This window comes from Megascapheus bottae, chromosome X (genome assembly GCF_031878675.1).
Source record: "Megascapheus bottae isolate mThoBot1 chromosome X, mThoBot2.hap1, whole genome shotgun sequence".
In the NCBI taxonomy this organism is placed as follows: domain Eukaryota; kingdom Metazoa; phylum Chordata; class Mammalia; order Rodentia; family Geomyidae; genus Megascapheus; species Megascapheus bottae.
This window is the reverse complement of record NC_143547.1, coordinates 41,100,109-41,121,309: the sequence shown is the minus strand read 5'-3', so window position 1 is coordinate 41,121,309 and position 21,201 is coordinate 41,100,109. Positions and strand designations below refer to the sequence as shown.

Sequence of the window (21,201 nt, the reverse complement as noted above, 5' to 3'; positions counted from 1 at the left end):
CTGGGGTTCAATTCCTCAGTACCACATACATAGAAAAAAGCTGGAAGTTGTGTTGTGGCTCAAGTAGTAGAGCTCTAGCCTTGAGAAAGTCCAAGGACAGTGCTGAGGCCCTGAGTTCAAGCCCCAGGACTGGCAAAACAAACAAAAGATAAAAAGAATTTGGAAACTAGGGACACAAGAATAGGCGTAGAAAATAGTTGATATGGTATGAACTAAATCAAGGCAAGAGGTAGTAGTGAGCTGAGAAAATACAGTTAAAACACTGGTGTGTTGGCTGTGGTCACTTGAGCCCAGAACCTCCAGACAGGCCTGAGCAAAATAAGGCCTTGTATCATAAGAAAAATAAACTAGTCAAGAGAAAATTAAGGGACAAAAATCAGCAGAAAAGTAATGACAATGAAAAAAAAGATAGATTGAGGAAGTAATTAGAGGGAAAAGAGCAAAGCTTGAAGAAGCTTGATTGTGACAAGACAGATTGTCGATGGGAAGTAATGGCACGAAGAAGGAAGGCTTAGTTTTCATACATCGGGGTAGGAACAAGGTCAAGTCTGGTGGTAAATGCTTACAGAGGTAGGTGGAGTAACTAAACTTCTAGAACTAAGAAATAGCCAAGCGGACAGCTAGCTTTTCCAGAAGAAAATCTTGTCTTCACTTTTGTATAACCCCCCCCCAAAATCACTAGAGTGTGTCTCTAAAAGCAGATCGATCTGTCTACAAAGATAAATTCTTCCTTTACTTCTTTAGTAACTCAATGGCTCTTGGAAGCTTTAGAATAACATTTCATCCTCTGAACTTACAGTGAAAAAGGCTTCCAATTGGGGCTGGGAGTTTGACCTAGTGGTAGAGTGCTTGCCTATCATGCACGAAGACCTGGGTTCAATCCCTCGGTACTCCACATACATAGCAAAAAGCCAGAAGTGGTGCTGAGGCTCAAGTGGTAGAGTGCTAAGCCTTGAGAAAGTCCAAGGACAGTGCTCAAGCCCTGAGCCCAAGCCCAGGACTGGCAAAAAAAAAGGCTTCCAAATGGTTTCAACATGGTGGGTTTCCATTTGGTAGTGCCAATCAAGAAGGTGAACTATTTTTGTGGTGTTAGGATTGAACTCAGAGCTTCCCTACATGATAGATAAGGACTGTACACCTGAACTACACCTCTGGCCTCTTAATTTTAATGTGCATTGATTGAGTATTTGACTTTGTAGTTTCACTTCTAGAAATCAATGCTACACACAAATATATAATGCAGCATGAATTATGATATCAAAATTGTAAAAATTTAAATATCCACCAATCAGGGTAGGATTGCATTATGATCTACCCATCACATAGGATACTTTATAGGTATTTAAAAAGGAAGAATCTATACCGCCATGGATGAGTACTCATGGCATATCAGAGAATTACAAAGGTACATATGTGAATCTGTGTAAGTTGTGAGTGTGTGTATATAAATAAGGTATGCATAGAACTAAGCCTGAGACATATACTAATAGTGAAGACTTCTGGGCAGTCGATTATTTAAAGTCAAGATCTCGGGATGTAGCTTAGTGGGAGATCATCTGCCTATCATGTACTAGGGTTCAAACCACCCTCCTCACCTCAACATATATTTTTAAATTTTGTTATATTTTTGTGATTACCGTGGCTTGAACTCAGGGACTGGCCTCCATCTTTTAGCTTTTTCACTCAAGGTTGGTGCTCTTCTACTTGGGCCACAACTCCACTTCTGGCTTTTTGCTGGTTGTTTGGAGGTAAGTGTCTCTTGGATTGTCTGGTTTTCAAACCGTGATCCTCAGATTTCAGCCTTCTAATAGCTAGGGTTGCAGGAGTGAGGAATCGGCAACTGGCGTAATTTAACGAAGTGTAAACTCATCGACTTTCTTTGCTGGTACATTGGATAGTGTCCCCTTTTTCACTTTCCTTTCCCAAGAGATTTACCATTGTATTGCCAAATTTAATTTTTGAGGGTTTCCCAAACTTCTTGCCCAGCCTTCCTTTTGAGACACTCTGCAGATCCTTTTCTCTGAACTAACAAAACTTAATTCTGTCAAGTTAGGACCAGCAGGTTGCTCCTCCCTCCCTCCCTCCCTCCCCCCTCTCTCTTCCTTTCTATTTTTCTTTTTCTTTTTTTTTTTGTCAGTCGTGAGCCTTCAACTCTGGGCACTGTCCCTGAGCTCTTTAGCTCAAGGCTATTGCTCTACCCCTTGAGCTACAACCCTACTTCCCATTTTCTAGTGGTTAATTGGAGGTAAGTGTCTCACGATCTTTAGTGCCAGGGCTGGCTTTGAACCTTGATCCTCAGATCTCAGCCTCCTCAGTAGCTAGGATTACAGGCGTGAGCCTCCGAGCCTAGCTTCTCTCTCTCTCTCTCTCTCTCTCTCTCTCTCTCTCTCTCTCTCTCTCTCTCTCTCTCTCTCTCTCTCTCTCTCGCTCTCTCTCTCTCTCTCTCTCTCTCTCGCTCTCTCTCTCTCTCTCTCTCTCTCTCTCTCTCTCATCAGTTATGGGACTGAGCCTCTTTCTTTTTCTTGTCATTTGTCAGGCTGAACCTGTACCTCTAGGCTAGCACTCTATCACTTGAACCACAGTGCCACTCCTGTTGTTTTGTTTTTTTTTTGCCAGTTGTGGAGCTTGAACTTGGAGCCTGAGCACTGACCTTGGACTTTTCTCAAGGCTAGAGCTCTACAGCTTGAGCCACAACACCACTTCCAGCGTTTTTCTATGTATGTGGTCCACAAGGAATCAAACCCGGGTCTTCGTGCATGCTAGGCAAGCACATTACCACTAGGCCAAACTCCCAGCCCCCACTCCTAGTTTTTGAGTGATTAATGAGAGATGAGAGTCTCACGGGGGACTTTTTTCCCCAGGGTGGCTTTGAACTGTGATCCTCAGGTCTCAGCCTCCTGAGTAGCTAGGATTATAGTGAGCCACCAGCACCCAGTGTAGCAGTTTCAAACTTGATCGGGCGTCAGAATCAGCTTGATGGTAGTTTGATGCATATTCTTGAGTTTTGCTCAGCAGATTCAGATTCAGTTGTGGAGACTAGAGACAAAGCAAAATCCAAAACTCTGATGTTTCAAAGGTACCGCATGGTCAATGAGAAACCCTTTCTGGTACTAATTTCTGGTTATACTCTTTCCGACTCATTTCTTCTCTCTCTGTGATTAGCAGCTGCTAACATAGAAGGAAGAAGCAAAGGATGACTCATAGTGGATATCTTTGTGGGTCACAAATGGTTGGGTTTGCCTGAATGAGAACAAATGGATAAAGTGCAGTTTAATAGAGCTGAGATTTTAGTAATAAGCAGTGCTTCTTTAAAGTAGCCTGTTTGAAGTGGGCCCTCTTAATTGGAAGCTGGTCAAGTGGGCTTCCTACACAGTGACATCAGCATAAGTGCTGTCCCCCAGCAGTGACTATGTTAGTGTGATACGAGGAGGGGAACGGAAAATCGTGTGAAGTCTTAAAATTCAGATTTGTTCCCAACACTGAAAATTAGTATTGCACTGGTGGCTGGAACTTTCAATTCTAGCTACTTGGTAAAATGAGATTAGAAAGACTGTGGTTACAAATTAGCTCAGTGGACCAAGGTTGGACACACTAAGGAACCCTATCATTCCAGAAATAATGGGAAGCCTAAAATAGGTGTACTACAGGCTCAAGCCCTGGAAAGAAGCAGATACTATCTCAGAAATAACCAGTTGATGACCCATTCGTGTAATCCTTGCTACTTAAGAGACTAAGATCTGAGGATCAGGATTTGAAACCAGCCCAGGCAGAAAAGGCCCTGAAACTCTTTTCTCCAATTAACCACCAAAAATACTGGAAGTAGAGCTTTGGCTCAAGTGATCGAGCAAAAGAGAAAGCCAAGCAGGAGCACAAGACTCTGTGTTCAAGTCCCAGTATCTGTCCGTACACTCATGTGCACATGCACCTGGAGGTGATTGAGTGCTCTGGACTCCCAGGCTCTAAATTCAAACTCTAGTACCACTAAATCTTGTAATTATTTTTTTCCTTATTGTCCATTGTCTGTTAACTGGATGCCCAATGTGAGTTATTAACATCTCAAAAGGGTGTTTAAAAATGTAAACCTTAGGGCCAGGAGTTTGGCCTAGTGGTAGAGTGCTTGTATAGCATGCACGAAGACCCGGGTTCAATTCCTTGGTAGCATGCATGAAGACCCGGGTTCGATTCCTCGGTACCACATACATAGAAAAAAGCCGGAAGTGGTGCTGAGGCTCAAGTGGTAGAGCTCTAGCCTTGAGAAAATCCAAGGACAGTGCTCAGGCCCTGAGCTCAAGCCCAGGACTGGCAAAAAAAAAAGAAAAAAAAAGTAAACCTTAGTAGCTGTAACAATTAACCCCAAGAACAAATGTAAACAGGAATTCTTGACTACCTTTAGAAACCACCAGTGAAACTGGCAGTTAAATAAACCATTAAGTTTATTAGTTTGAGAACAGAATCTTCAACTTGGACACCTTTCTATATTGTCCCTCATTTACCCAGAATTCATTTAGTCCAAGGCTGTTCTGTACCTAATGGACATTAGATAACTCTACAAATAAAAACTAGAGACTGATAAGTTGCCGGAACTCTGGGGGGGCGGGTATCATCTGAGTGGGAAAATAGTGAATAAAATACAGTTTAATAAACCTGAAATCTTAGTAGTGCATGTTAAAGATTGAATTTTTTAAAACAATACCTTTGTTCTTTTTTTTTTTTTTGCAATCCTGGGCTTGAACTCAGGGCCAGAGCACTGTCCTTGGGCTTTCACAAGAACAAGGTTCTACCACTTGAGCCACATGTCATTTTTTTCTATGTATGTGGTACGGAGGAATCGAAACCTGGTCTTCAGGTATACTTGGCAAGCACTCTAACCACTAGGCGAAACTCCCAGTCCCCATTTGTTCTCTTTCTGTGGCTCATTTTAAGTGCGTTTCTGACCCAGAATTATGAACATTGACTTAGGAGCTTTGAGGAAATGGTGGCTTGGTGTTGTTTTTTTTTTAATTTTTAAAGGATTTTTTTGCTTTTTATTTATTTTATTGTTATTATAAAGGTGATGTACAGGGGGGTTACAGTTATATAAGTCGGGTAATGAGTACATTTCTTTTTGGACAATGTCACCCCTTTCCCTTGATCTCTCAGGATCTTTAAGGATTTTTAAAGAAATGTAGTTACTAAGCAACTACCCTGACCTACTGCTAAGTTGGAGTTCAGCAGGCAAGTCACTTCCAAAGACAGCAATATGTAAACAAGCTTCAAGAGTAGAGAAATAGGTTATGGATAGACTGGGGATTTTTTTTTTGTTCTGGGTTTTATGCATAGTCCTTTTATACATCTTCCTTGTTGCATGTGGTTCTTCCTTCATGAGTGAGTTTCAAGGAGAGCCAGATAGGGACCAAGAAATGATGAAACTCTCTGAATAGAGCGGGTAATGAAAGTGAGAAAAAATGGGGGAGTCTAAAGAACTATATACAGATGTGAAACACCAGGGTGGAAACCCTTTGAACAAATGACATCCACTAATTAATAAAATTAAATTTAAAAAGCCAGGGGGTCAGGAGTGTAGCCTAGTGGTAGAATGCTTGCCTAGCATTCACAAAGCCCTGGGTTCAAATTCTTCAGTACCATATATACAAAAAAGTATTGCTGTGGCTTAGAGTGGCAGAGCACTAGCCTTGAACAAAAAGTGTACAAGGACAGTTCCCAGTGCCTTTGTTCAAATCCTAGGACTGGCAAAACAATATATAAAAAGATAAGCTAGGAACCAGTGGCTCACACCTGTAATTCTAACTACTCAGGAGGTTGAGATCTGAGGATTATGCTTCAAAGCCAGCCTGGGTAGGAAAGTCTGTGAGACGCTAATCTCTAACTAACCACCAACAGAAAGCCTGAAGTAGAGCTATGCCTCATGTGGCAGAGTGCTAGCTTTGAGCAAAAAAAGCTCAAGGACAGTTCCCAGGTTCAGTGTTCAACCCCAGAACTGGCATACACACACACACACACACACACACACACACACACACACACACACACACACACACAGAAATGTAAAACAGGTTCTCTATGGAATGTACACTGTAGTTGGATGTGGGAGGGCAGACCGATGGTTAAATGAGTATGAATATGGTGAAAAGGTTTTCTATTCACATGTGAAAATGGAGCAATGAGGCTTGTTGAGATTGGTTTGGAAAGGAGGGGAGAAATGGGGGAGACTGATGGAGGGAATGGGTCTATCTAGCTTTATTGTAGGCATATATGGGCATTCAAAATGAAACTTCCTTGTTATAATGAATTGATGCTAATTGAGTATGGGGGGAAAATGATCCCTGACCCGGGTTAGATGTGGAGCCCTGGATTTCATAGACTTGAACTGGCCTTCTGCTGTCCTTTCAGGCCGGGCAGGTCTTCTACATGACAAGTCAGTCACCACCCTTTACCTTTAGATTAGGCCTCTTCATTGATGTTGATGTACTATCTTATAACCTCAGGGATAGGGACATTGTGCAGCTATTGTCTCTCTGCCCCTCCCCCCCAGCGTTTAATGGGTGAGTCAGGGACTCAATTGCTTCCTCCGGATTTCAGGGACTGGAGTAGGTAATGAGGACAAATCACCATAACGCTGGTGCGTGATGAATGAAAGAACATAGGAATTTAACCAGTTGGCTTCCTTAATATCACAGTGAACAAAAAGAAACTTTATTGACAAGAAGCTATTGGCCTGACTTTCTGCAACATACACACACACACACACACACACACACACACACACACACACACACACATATCCCCCCCCACCACACCCTTATCCCCCCACACACACCCTTAAGGCTTCTTAGCATTTCCCTTTAAACCCAGCTGAAGCTGAAATGAAGGTCAGGTTGCTTTGCCCAGGGAGACAGGGGGAGTGGCAGGTGTTAGAGCAGGTGTTTTGTTTTCTCCTGCCGAGTCACACAGACTAGGTGTGGTGCTTCTTGCCAGCCCTCTATGGTGCATGAAAATGCTTTTGTGGAATTTTTCCCCCCTGGAAGTGTATTTGGTTTTTGAAAGCAGTTGCCAGCCCTTAACCTCTAGTATAAATTTTGACTTCCTTAAAAGTCAGCTTGTCACAGTGAAATATGCCCTGTGTTCTGCCATTTCTATAGCCCGTGCCTTAGATAGACCCCATTTTATGCAGCAATTTATCGACCTAAAGAATGTTGTGCAATGTGTGTGTGTGTGTGTGTCTGTGTGTAGCATATTTTAAACGTACTTTGAGAATGTCATAGCATTGCAGCCCTACAAAGAAAGAGCTTTTTATACTAATAATTGTATGACTAGAGTTAATATACCTCAGTGAGATTTTCTTCAATTAGGCAGGAAGCCTGTAGCTTTCTTTCCAGAATGGTAGGTCTGCATCACACAGTGTGGATGGTCTTTGATGGCTGCAAAGCTGGCTAGGCAGGAATAGCCTCACTTGACTAGATGATTTTAGTGATGAGAGTTGTCAGCCATCTTTGAAATCTGGAAGCATTTATGTTTTAATGTTTAATTATTACCAGAAGTGAGGAGATGGTTAAGAGGAGGAAATAACTGAGGAGAGTTCTAGTTGTTAATTCTCCTGAAACGATGCAGATTTGTTTTTAACCTTTATACTGGGATCCACTGTCTCCTTACCACCACCACCCCTTTCCACCAAAGAAGGCATCCCTGGAAAAAACTGTCCTCACCTAACAGTGATAGAATACTCCCCAGGCCCACCCCATCTCAGGGCCATCTGTTCACTGCAGTCCGCTTTTTGGGAAAGTCTCCTTGCCCATCTGCTCTCCTTGGGCCTTAGTGTTTGTTCCAAAGATTTATAAAGGCTGCACTGGAACTTCTTTCCAGTTGTTTTCTTTCTTTCTTTTTTTTTTTAAGACTAGTAGGATTTTGAGGCAGATAAAAGCTGTTTCTATTGGCCATGCCCAAATGGCACTTCCCTCTCCAGGTACTTTCTTTTCTTTCTGGTAGATTGCAAAGGGAGGGAAGTCTTTCTCTGCTTGGAGGAAAGGCAGAGATTGCACTGGCCATGGCTACCTTGAAGCCAAGTGTCCTTCTGGCTTTTTGGCTAAGGGCATGTGGCCTGGGGATGCTCCTTGGTTTCATTCGTTCCCTGTCTTTTTTCCTTCTCTCCCTGACAGAGTACAGTCGCTTTGAGTCTAAGATACATGATCTGCGAGAACAAATGATGAACAGCAGCATGAGTTCTGGGTCTGGGTCCCTCCGGACAAGTGAGAAGAGGTCTTTGTATGTCAGGTAAGTTGCCCTTGTGAACGCCAGGCCTGGTACTGGGTGAAGGCAGTGCCTTGCCAGCCCCGCCCTTCTTATTTACCTAGTGGGGTAGGGAGTGTGTACTCCCAGCACTAAAATAACACTTCACACTGTATGCTCAGGTTATGTATTTTATGGTCAGTTTTCTCCTCCCTTTAGGGAGCCAGTTTCTTCCTTTTTTGCTCATGAATGACTCAGTATGGGAAAATTTCAGTTTGCTCTAATCGTAAAAGACTGTTGGGTGATTGTTGCTAATCAGCATTCAAATAGCATTCAAATGTTCAAAGTACTTTACTTGCAATCTGTGCTTTGAGGGGAAAACTTGGCACCTCCCCATCCCCTTCCACGCATGCATAATAGACCTGGAGATTTGTATCTGAGCATATCAGCTATCACAGTGTTCTGGTACAGGGTCTCTAAAGAAACCAAAGAACTGACAGGTTGCTGCATTCTGGGTGCTTCATTGTGTTGCTATACTGGCTGCACTCACTGGTCTGCTGTGTCTGTGAATCATGGGACCTGTGCTCCCTAGGGAAGGCGGGGGGGGAGGGCAGATATAGAGCATTGAACTTATTAGTGTGGAAAGCTATTTGGTGATACTGTTGAGCTTCTGGCCCTTCGAATAGCATGTCAAAGTACAAACCTCCCATGGTAGTGGATTGATAAAGGAACACTGGGAACTCCTCTTAGAAGGGACCATTTCCTTCTTCCTGCCCCAGGTTCTTGGCAAAACTCCTGGTAGTCTGGTTGCCAATATATTGTATCTCTTAAAGGTCAAAACCCTTAGAGAAAGAGGTTGTGGGATAACTCCCCAGAGTCAGTAGCTATAGCCATGTTTGATGCTTTTTAGGTCGGGGGTGGGGGAAGGCCGGCGGGGGTGGGGGAGCTACCATCATTCAGTGGAACTTTATCTGGTGGCCTCCAATACTTGCTGGTGGTAGGGAAGCTATGTTTGCTAGTTGCCTGGCAACATGACAATTGCTGTGTCCTTGGGGTGTGAGAGGCTGATAGCTAACTGATGTCAATGCTAATTGCAGTTCTCAGGGTCTTGCTTTTCTTTTCCCCCAGTTGGTAGTCCCTGACTAGCCTGCAGGAGAGTTTAGCCCAGGGAGCCCATTTCAGCCTGAAGCCCTTGAATCCTTTGAATTATTTCCTAAAGTGAATTTTCAAACTCCATTCCTGGCATGGAGCGAGCATTTGCTCCACTCACTTCCCACTGTGCGGGAAGGGGGAAAGGTAGAGAGGTTGGCCGTAGGCCCAGCCATCTTTCCAGTATCCTTCCTGAAAAAGAAAGATCTACTTGCTGTCACTAATGCAACTTGCTCCAGGTCTGCAGCCTAGACACTTGGGCCACTGATGGGAAAACCAGAAATGTGCCGTCACACTTTGAAAACGGGTAATACTTATGTGACTTGGTCAGGATAGTTCTGTTCCTGTGCTTCCAGCCCCCGCAGATGTGGCACTCCAGTGTGCGTGGGAAGCTGCTCTTTAGGCAAGACAGTTTCTTCAGAGAGCTTTATTTTTAGATGTCCCCTCTCTATCCTGTGCTAGCGCGCTCCCTGCCTGGGCAGAGGAATGGGGCATGGACTCTTGATATGAAATACTATTCTATGGCCCAGGCAAAGGGTGTCCTTAAGTTTTCTCGGGGGGGGGGAGGGGAAGGGGAAGAGGAAGAAAGACCATGATGCTCTTTCTAGTGAATCAGTTTTATATAATCTGCCTTTAGCCTTGTCTAGATAACTACTTTTTCCTCTGAGGAAAGTAGATATGGATCCAAATTTAGGATCCTTTTGTGGTCATTAGATCCAGCCGGGGAAAATATATTTTTTTAGCTAGTCCTGGGCTTGAGCTCAGGGCCTCAGTACTGTCTTTGGACTTTCTCAAGGCTAGACCTCTACCACTTGAGCCTCAGCACCATTTCCGGCTTTTTTTTTCTATGTATATGATACCGAGGAATCTGGGTCTTCGTGCGTGCAAGACAGGCACTCTATCTCTAGGACAAACTACTGGCTGAAATAATGTTTTATGGCCTTGCAGTGAGGTCCTTTACTGGGCTAACCCCAGGGTCTGAATTCAGCTTACTCTCTTCTTTCTACTCTTGTAGAGCCTTCCTACTCTACACATGATTCTTTTCCTTCTGCATGTAAATATATTTCTTCCTTTCTTTTGGTTTCCTGAGATAAGGGTCTTGTTATGTACCCCAGGCTCATCTAGAACTTGGGATCATCCTGCCTTAGTCTGTGAAATGTGGCAATAACAGGCAGATACCATCATACTCAGCTTCTTCCATTCTGCTTTTTTTGTCCGTCCTGGGCTTGAACTCAGGGCCTGAGCGCTGTCCTTGAGTTTTCTCTAAGCTAGAGCTCTACTACTTGAGTCACAGCACCACTTCCAGTTTTTTCTATGTATGTGGTACCAAGGAATCGAACCTGGGTCTTCATGCATGCTAGGTAAGCACTCTACACTAGGCCAAACTCCCAGTTCCACCCCCATTCTTTTTTTTTTTTAGCATGGTAGTGTGGGTCTTGAGCAACTGTGGAGGGTGTTAGAGAAACAGAAGCTCACTGTATCACAGATCAGTGATGAACTCTTGGTCATCAAATTCAATGCCCAGTTGGTTCACTGGTTCTCTGCCCCCTTCATCTTAAGGGTTTCCACAAGTTACCTACTTTCTTCCATAAAAGCCCTCTGCCCACCTGATTGACCATCTCCAATACCTTTATTAGCACTAGCCCTAAAATAGCACTGACATTTATTTTTATAGCTTCAAATCATACCATTGTGTAAATGACAGCCTTGATCTCCTTACTGAATTCCAAACCTGCATATCAACGACTTGCTGTCTGTGTGTCCTCCTAGTGCTTCAGACAAGCAACGTGTTCGAAATGCACTGCCTTTCCCACCTCCTCTTCACTTTCCTTAAGTTAATTGCCTCACCCTATCATGTGGAAAAGGGACTTGATTTGTTCTGTCATCCAAGGCACATTTCCATTCAATGTAAGGAAGAAAAAAAAATACCCCATGATGAAAATGGTGTGAAATGGAGTGGATTGCTCTTGAAAGAGTAAATTTGACCTTTCGTAGTTCGAGGGGTTACAGCAGAGGCTGGGAACCGTTTGCCTAAGTGTGGTACAAGGAGTTGAGCCTAAAGCAAGAACATGGACCTCATCTGGGACTAAACAGTAGTCTTCTTTCAGCTCCTATTCTTTTATGATTATTATTGTAAAGGTGCTATACAAAGGGGTTGCAGTTACATAAGTAAGGTAATGAGTATATTACTTTTCAAACACTATTACCCCTCCCTCATTTTCTCCTGCTTTCCCTCACCTCTGTCTCCCCTTCCCCCAAGTTGTAAAGTTCATTTCCAACATAGTAGCTTGTGAGCATCGCTGTTACATTGGTTCACTCTGTCCCACCATTTCTGTGATTTCCCTTTCCTTCCCCAAATCAGATAGATGAAGGGTACCAAAAGTAAGCCAGACCCAAAGACACATAGGCTCCATGGTTTCCCTCATTTGCAATAATTAGTATATGTCTAGGATAGTCCTAGCAAGGGGTTCCAATAGCTCATCAGCTATGTACGTATCACCATATAAAATGATGCCAATTGAAATGAACTCCAAGATATGAAAATGAGGGTTGCTTTTTTTAGTTTACTGTTTGCAACTATTCTTTTATGTTGTTATTATTAAGCAGTTATGCCATTCCTTAAGGCAAATTATAAGTATAATGTTTCTTGGACAGTGTCACCCCTTCATTTTTCCCCACTTTCCCCCTCCAGTTCAGCTCTTATTCTCAAATTAGTTAAGTACAAGGCTGAGAAACTTGGGCATGGCTGTTGTGGTGCATTTAAGGAAGCAGCAGCAGCATGGCTCCTGTCTTCTGACAGCTCTTCATTTATCCAGTAGAGAATGAGCAGCATGTGGTTAAAGTGAAGGCTCCCTTTAGTGTGGGTTTCGACTCTTTTTTTTTTCCTTTTTCCCTTTTCTTTTTTTTTTTTACTTTTTTATTAAAGAATTTTTTAACATTGATTTTTGCATCAGATTTCAAATGTCCCTTTTCTTTTGATACTAGACATTAAACCCAAGGCCTTGTACTTGCTAGACCAGGCACTCTACTACTTGAGCCATGCTTCCAGCTCTCATCTCTAATATTTTTTGCTATTATTTCCTCTTCTAACCTGTTTCTCCTCTCTTCCTTTCCCCTGAGTGTCGATCTCCCTTGAGTGTACATGGCTTTGCAAAGCTATTTTGAAGGCAATAACTGCCTCTTAAGGCTATACTGAGACTACAGTGGGTGAAAGCCTAGGGAGCTGCAGCTGTCTGAACCATAGGGGGTGATGGGATGTATGGATCAAGATACAGGAGAGGAAAATAGAACTTGACCTTAAAGTCACCAAGGCCTTTGTGAGAAAGGCCTTCTATACCCTTTTCCTTAGAGTCATCACTTAAATCATCCAGTCAGTTGAGCCCCCTCTGATTGCCTAGCTTAGGGCCATTGCTGTGCTACCACCTTGGAAGAGACCACAGAAGTCACCTCCTAAGCTACAGGACAAGGTATTCAACTTAGGCCATTTCCACAGGACAGGTTAGAGCTCAAGAGATGACTTTGAGTTTATTTATGAATGGATGAAAAACCTTGTCCTCTATAAAGATTGCCAAGAAGCTCAGTAGTACAATTGTAGAAACAGCTTTGAAAGTCTGTTCAGGATAGGTTGGCTACATTCTTACAGCCCCAGGACAATATCCTGGCAGGCTGGGAGTCCTGGAGTCCTGGCTGGCCATCTGCCATGCCAGTCTTCCTTCTATATTCTGCAAAGGAAATCATATTGGGACAACTGTAGCCTTGATTCAAGAAATAATTTTAGTAATACTGGCTTGGTCATCAAAAAAGACCAGAGGGTGTTCCTTTCTGTTAATAGCAGATTAATTGTGCAACTACTATGTGTTTTGCCAAGGGTGGTGTTTGGTGGAGTTTGACTTGGTCTTACTCATTAGTGAGTGAAAGTATTCAGTTACAGTGCCAACAAGGCAATCTGACAGAATTTGAGGGTAATACAATTTTTATTTTTATTTCTGTGCAAATCCTGAGGCTTGTATTCAAGTCCTGGGTGCTATCCCTTGGCCTTTTTGCTTAAGGATAACCCTCTACCACTTGAACTCTAACTCTACATCTGGCAATTTGGCTTTTTTTTTCTTTTTTGGTGGTTAATTGGTGATAAGAGTCTCGTGAACATTCTTGCCCAAGCTGGCTTCAACCCATGATCTTCAGTTCTTCTGAGTAGCTAGGATTACAAGTGTGAGCCACCAACACCTGGATTGTATTTTTTTTATTCTTCTGCTAGGAATCAGATGCAGGACCTCTACTTGCCAAGCAAGCACTCTACTATGAAGATGCACTCCGGGACCAATAATATATATTTTAATGATTTTAGAGATAAAACTCAAAAGTTTGTATATATATATACATACATATATACACATATATATACATACATACATATGTGTATATATATATATGTATGTATATATATGGCAAACCATCCACCACTGAGTTACATCCCAATCTAGCGATATGTTTGTTTTGTTTTGTTGGTGCTGGTGATATGCCACTCATGCCATGCATCTGATTTGCTGGTTAATTTGGAGTTAAGAATCTCTTAAATTTGTCTGTCTGGCTTAGAGCAGAGATCCTCAGATTTTAGCCTCCTGAGAAGCTAGGAGGATAGGCATGAACCATTGGTGCCTGACCAATAATAAGTGTTTTAAAGTATCAACAATGTATGTAATGGTAGGGCAGAGATTCCTATACCAGTGACTACCTAGATTCAGCTAGTCCTTGGCCTCTACTTGTAATCCCTACTTGCCCCCCTATCATTTGTAGGTGCTATGAACCCAGGCTCTTGCTCAGTGTGGATTGACTAGTGTTCAGATATCTTTTTAAGGGCCGGGAGCATAGCTTAGTAGTAAGAATGCTTGCCTAGCATGCACGAAGCCCTAGGTTCAATTCATTGGTATGACCTATACAGGAAAAAGCCAGAAATGGTGCTGTGGCTCAAGTAGTAGTGTGTAGCCTTGAGAATGCCCAACCAAAGACAGTGCTCAGGCCCTGAGTTCAAGCCCCAGGGCTGGCAAAAAGGTATCTTTTTTTTAAATTTTTTTTATTGTAATTAGTAAAAGGGTTACATGATATTTGCCAGATAGAAGGTGCATTAATTCACATACATTGATACCCTTTCACATGTCTTGGTACCCATTTCCCTCCCCCCCCCACACCCCCCACCCATCTTGGTTTTCCCCCCTTCCTTATCAAATTTCAAATATCCAAATACAAATAAATTCAATATATCAGATAACAAAGTGAGATAAGTGAAGTAAGCCAGACTCAAAGGAAATTAGGCTCAATGGTTTCCCTCATTCGTCATAATCAGTAGAAACCTTGGGCTCTACTAGCAGAGATTTGCAATAGAGCAAAATCTTGATACATAAGGCCATATAATGTGAAGCTAATTGAAAGGACCTCCAGGATATTGAAACAAAAGCCATATAATGAATGATTGTTGTCCTTAATGTACTATGTTGTCTCTCATCTCCTTTGCTGTCCCTTGGTTATCTCATAAAAGGTATCTTTTTAAAGTGATAGTTTCCCTCTAGTGCCAGAAACTTTAAGATATACTAAGAAAATGTCTTTATTTGCTGTGCATGTAGCCATGTTCAAGGTGTGCCAAAAGGGCAGACTTGCTGTTAGTGATACTTTCTGTCATCCTGACAATCCACTCTGTGTCTCCCCAAGAGGTTGGGATTGGGTTTTAGACTGTTTATGCAAAGCCTCTAGAAAGTTGAATACTCTTACCAGGGTCAAGGGCTAATGAGTGACTCCTGCTTTTTGGTTTTCTGTGCTTACGTTATACCAGTCATACAATGGATTGACTGCTTGAACTTTCAATAATATTTGCCCTTTATCTGTATTTTCTTCTTTTTTTCTTTTCTTTCTTTCTTTTTCTTTTCTTTTCTTTTTCTTTTTTTTTTTGCCTGTCGTGGGGCTTGAACTCAGGGCCTGGGCACTGTCTCTGAGCTTCTTTTGCTCCAGGCTAGCACTCTACCCTTTGAGCCACAATGCTACTTCCAGCTTCTTCTGTGTATGTGGTATGAAAGAGTTAAACCCAGGGCTTCATGCACGCTAGCCAAGCACTAAGCCACATTCCCAGCCGTACTATTTTTTTTTCTATGTGAGAGAAGCACAACAGCACACTAAGGAATAGTAACCTGGAAGGTGTTCTATGGACTATCCCGGACCCATCCACCATTTGCAAAGATTCAGATCCCCATATGTAGCAAAAGACATGATTTCAAGTCCTCAAAGGACCTGATACCATCTGACAGCTCAAAGAAGCATGCCAGAATCCAGTCGTCATCAATAAGACATTATAAAGAAAGACTGCCACCAAATGCCTGGTATGAATTTTGACAAAGAGAATTTGTCAAGGGCAGGCTCGCAAAGTAGGGAGACACTTGGGCTAGGCCACAGGGGATTTGTGTAGAGGAATGGAAGGAACCACAGAGCATCCCAGGCTACAGATAGCCTGAGCTGCAAATTGAGATGCGGACACTGGTCCTAGTTGAGTTATACAGAAGCTGCCCTTTGCCTTTGAGGCTATTAGTGCTAAAATGTTCTTGTTTCTTTTGCATGGAGAAACCTGCCTGAGTAGTTTTCTTTGCTACTTGCCATTCTCATTGCATTCCTGTTTACTAAGATGCCCACAGGGCTGTGCCAGGTGTTTCTGATGTCTTTGGCTCTTTCAGACCCAAATCTCACAATTTTGGACCTGAAATACAAAGGCTTTCTTGCCTGGTAACCTGTTTACTTAGAGCTGATTATGCTCTTGCTTTTCCATCCAGCAAAGAGACTCAGCAGAAAGAAGATTGGCAAAGTGGCCAAAAGCACATGCATTATCCCTGTGGGAGTGCACATGCATTTCCTAGGGGGATATTTGAAAGGTGACCTCATAAACAGTATGGGTCCCAAGACCTTTGAAAATATTGTCTCCTTAGGAGGGTAGGCAGTGGCCTTCAAAGGTACCATGAAGACCAGCCTGCAACTCAAAACTGCATTTTGGGGGAAATTGGTGATATCTACTGCTTCTGCTGGTAAAGTGGCACTGAAAGGCTTCTTTGGTGCCTATATGCCACTTTTTGTTGTTGTTTTTGTTGGTCATGGGGCTTGAACTCAAGGCCCTAGTGCTATCCCTAAGCTCCAATCTACTACTTTGAGCCAAAGCTCCACTTCTGGTTTTCAAGTGGTTCGTTGGAAATAAGACAGGTTAGCTTTAAACTGTGATCCTTAGACTTCAGCCTCCTAAGGATTACAAGTATGAGCCACCAGCGCCTGGCTGAGCCCCACTCTATATTCCCAATTGTAAAGTAATTCTGTATTCTTCTGTGGTGCCTCCATGTTTGAAAAATTACAGGAAAGCCCTCAGTCTGGGTTTCCCTGGCTTCTTTTAGGTGCATGACCATGACTTGAAAGGTAGGGGTGTTAATGGGCTGAAAAAATCATCTTCTGTGTGCAAGGAACATGATGGCTTTGCCCTGGCATTGACAATGTTTCTGTAATCTTGGTTTTCTCATGAAATGGTATTCCCATTTACTTCACCACTTCTTAACTCAGAGGCTCCATGACATTCTTTTTATCTAGACTCAGAAAAAATAAGGGATTTTTGAGGTTTCTAGTCTTCCTCTTGTCAGGTAAACCAAGCTGGGTGAACTTCCCCCTTGTACAAAGAGTAAAACAGGTAGCAGACAAGGTAATGACAGCCTTTCTTTTTTTAGTAGTTATTTTCCTTTTTTAATTAATTTTATTTTTATGTTCCACAGAGGAATTGAACCCAGGGCCTTATGCATGACAGGCAACCATTCTACCACTAGGCCAGCTTCCCAGCCCCAGTGACAGCCTTTATTTATTTTTTTTATTTTTTTGAGGTTTATATACAGTACTCTCCTTTATTTTTTTAAGACTTTCAAAAGTCAGCCTTTCTTTATACAAAGGAGTTTGGCTTTTTGTGTGCCAGTCCTGGGGCTTTAACTCAGGGCCTGGGGAATTGACCTCAAGCTTTGGTGCTCAAGGTTAGTGCTCTACCACTTGAGCCACAGCTCCACTTCTGGCTTCTTTTGTTAGATAATTGGAGATAAGTTTCTCATGGACTTCCCTGTCTAGACTGGCTTTGAATTGTGATCTTAGATCTCAGCTTCCTGAGTAGCTAGGAGTACAGGTTTGAGACACTTGGCACCTGGCTTTGGATTTCTTTTTCCCTGCTCATTGTCCCCGGAAGGAGGTTGAAATGGTTGGTTTCTGTGTCATCTGGGTCTTGCATGTGTAGGATTTTGTTTCTGTAAGCATGGTTCCATTTAGTGTCAAAGGTGCAGTATCTGCCTTGGCTTCCTTACTGCTTTCCCTGAGGATAACGAAGGATAAGGAGATGTCAGAGACATGGAAAAAGAAGCTCCCCTCCTGACCAAGTCTAACAGGACATGCCCAAACACAGCCAATTAATTAGGATTCCAGGCTGTTTCTGATACACATATAGATGGCCACAATTTAATATGCTTCTCAAAGATCTTAGGAAGATAGTTGACATATTTTAAAATTTATTGAAGTCTAATTTACATACCTTTTCTTAGTATGGGAAGTATATGTCATATCAGAGAGAGAGTTTATTGTGATATACTCTTGCCTACTCGCTCTTGGGTTCATTTCCACATGGAAATATATCATAATTTAAAAAGCCAAGGCAGTGAAATGAGTCCCACAAGGCCTGCAAAGTGAATGGTTGTTCATACTCAGGTTCCATTCTGGTACTCTTGTGGCCCAGCTAGATTAGAGTACACTAGTTAGCTCCAAACATAGTATTTTTCTTGCCTCCAAGCCTTTGCTTACTCAGTCTCTTTAGCTGGGAAGACCTCTCTCTTTCTCTTGCCATCTTTACCTTTGGAAATCCTGAACCTATATTGAAGGCTCAGTTCAAAAATGATTATTAGCTGAGCGCCAGTTGCTCAAGAGCTAAGAACTGTGGTTCAAAGCCAACCTGGGCAGGAAAGGCCATGATATTCTTATCTTTAATTAACTAGCAAAAAGCCAGAAGTAGAAGTATGGCTCAGGTGGTAATGTACGAACCTGTAGCAGAAAAAGCTCAGAGATAGTACCCAAGCCCCTGGGTTCAAATCTCAGTACCAGCACAAAACATGAAATTTCTCCTTGTAGTTTTTCAAACCAGATATAATCTGTACCCCTTGTGAATGCTCTGGACCTTGATTCTCCTTTCATTCTTCCTACAACATTCTGCTTTTGTGTCTACTGTCTCTCTAATACAAGGCTCTGCATTAAGAAGACTCAGTATTTAAATAATAGAAGAACAGTATATTCTAGACGTAGCCAAGTGATGAGTTAGTCTCTTTCTCTCTTCCTTCCTTTCTCCTTCCTTCCTTCCTTCCTTCCTTCCTTCCTTCCTTCCTTCTCTCTCTCTCTCTCTCTCTCTCTCTCTCTCTCTCTCTCTCTCTCTCTCTCTCTCTCTCTCTCTCTCCCTTCCCTCCTCTCTCCTTCCCTCCCCACCCTTTTTTTTTCTTTCTTTCATACATGCAACTTTTATGGGATTTAAGAGACCTTGTCTGAGAGCTGTCTCTAAGTGAGGTCTTGCATATATGTGGACCTATTTTTCATGTTGGTGAGGAAGTTTTTCACTTCTTAGTACAATAAAATTTCAACAGGAAAAGTAAGATCGGATTTAGAGAAAAGCCATATCATGGGTATGGAAAACAGTTCAAAATCATGACAAAGGAAATAATTGTTGAAAGAATTGTAACGCTTAGCTTGGTAAGAAAGAAACTGGGCTCATTAAATGCTAGAGTAGAAAGAAACTAAGATTATTTAGAGAGTTTTCTTTTTTTGGATAAGATATGGGCAAATGGGTCTCAGAGACCTTTGGAGATTTAATTGATTGAAAAAGAAATTCTTAATTAATCTTTTAAATTCACAATTGAGAATAATATATTCCAACATTTCAAGCTTAGAGGTTTTGCTTTTATGTCCTTAACAAAATCATAGCTAAAAAACACAGCCCATCCAATTGTTTAATATTCTTTTGTTCACTCATCATTCATAGGGTTTTTAAACAAAATCCACATGGTCTTGGGTACCGTGTTTTATTGGGAAATTGGAATTATATAACTTTCTTTTATTGTCTTGTTTACTAGGGAGCATCTTCTGAAGTAAATGACACAAGCCAGTGCTTGCTATATTTATTTACTTTATTAGTTGTTTTAAATTTTTCTGAAAATTGCCAGTTTGCTGGTGGCTCATGCCTATAATCCTAGCTATTCAGAAAGCTGAGATCTGAGGATCACCAGTCCAGGCAGGAAAGTCTGCAAGGCTATTTTGTTGTCCATTGTGGGGCTTGAACTCAGGGCCTGGGTGTTGTCCCTGAGCTCTTTTTTTTGCCAGTTCTGGGCCTTGAACTCAGGGCCTAGGCACTGTCTTTGGGCTTTCTCAAGGCTAGAGCTCTACCACGTGAGCCTCAGCACCATTTCTGGCTTTTTTTCTATGTATATGGCACCGAGGAATCGAACCCGGGTCTTCGTGCATGCAGCTAGGCAAGCACTCTACCACTAGGCTAAACTCCCAGCCATCCCTGAGCTCTTTTGCTCAAGGCTAACTCTTAACCAATTTGAGCCACAGTGTCACTTCTACTTTTTTGAGTGGTTGATTGGAGATAAGGGTTTCATGGGGACTTTTTTGCCCAGACTGGCTTTGAACTGGGATCCTCAGATCTCAGTTTCCTGAATAGCTAGGATTACAGGCGTGAGCCACTGGTGGGGGCAAGACTCTTCTCTCTAATTAACTACCAAAAATCTAGAAATTAAGCAGTGGCATACAGTGGCTGAGTTCTAGTTTTGAGCACAAAAGTTCAAGGATAGCACTCATGCCTTGAGTTCCATTCCAGCCCCAGGATGCATAGAAAACATTCTGGAAATTATCAAAGAAACACTTGCTGTATTTAAACAAATCAAACAGTACACTTTCCAGTATGCCCTGAAACTGCTGGTGTTCTTGTTGACTTTGTACTGTGTTTATTTTGTTTTTACTTATCTTGTTCCCATCAAATTCAATGTTCTGAATGTCTTGATATATCTTGGAAATATATTGCTACATTAGTTTTATTTAATGCTCAGATGCTTAGAAAGTATAAATAATTGGATTGTGGGTATCTAAAAAACATGTTTACATTGTCAGTGCCATTTCCCCAACTTATTCCTGTTGTCAAAGGTTAGTATAGTTCAATGAAGTACTAAAACACACATTATATTATAAATAAACTCTGCCTTCTCATCACCTAAATACTTACCCTGTAACTCCCAATTTTGATTTATTTCTTTAGATAAATTCTCACTTTAGCCCAGGCTGACCTGGAACTTGTAATCTTTCTGTGTCACCCTTACAAGTACTGGGATTGATGATGTGCATAATTTTCACATCTTCCCTCCCTTTCGCCCTCTCTTTCAGTCTCCCTCTCTCCCTCCCTCCCAAATGTTCTGTTCTTTCCAAAATTTACTTTATTTACTAGTTTTTATTATCTGATTGTTATTATAAAGGTGATGTACAGAAGGGTTACAGTAAGGCAATGAATACATTCCTTTTTGGACTATGTCACCCTGTCCTTAAAATTTAAAGCCCTGGCTGTGAGTTTGGCCTAGTGGTAGAGTGCTTGCCTAGCATGCATGAAGACCCAGGTTCGATTCCTCAGTGCCACATACATAGAAAAAAGACAGAAGTGGTGCTGTGGCTTAAGTGGTAGAGCTCTAGCCTTGAGAAAGCCCAAGGACAGTGCTTAGGCCCTGAGTTCAAGCCCCAGGACAGGCAAAAAATATT

At 42.1% G+C, this 21,201-nt stretch overlaps 1 protein-coding gene across 8 annotated transcripts in view; it reads left to right on the top strand.

The window, feature by feature from the left end:
• Positions 1-21,201, top strand: part of Dlg3 (discs large MAGUK scaffold protein 3) — a 62,941-nt gene that overhangs the window by 26,923 nt on the left and 14,817 nt on the right. For all 8 annotated transcript variants that reach the window (XM_090326333.1, XM_090326332.1, XM_090326331.1 and 5 more), the window contains one exon: positions 8,154-8,268. In XM_090326333.1, the coding sequence (XP_090182459.1) occupies positions 8,154-8,268 (115 nt within the window). The remainder of the gene's footprint in view (positions 1-8,153; positions 8,269-21,201) is intronic.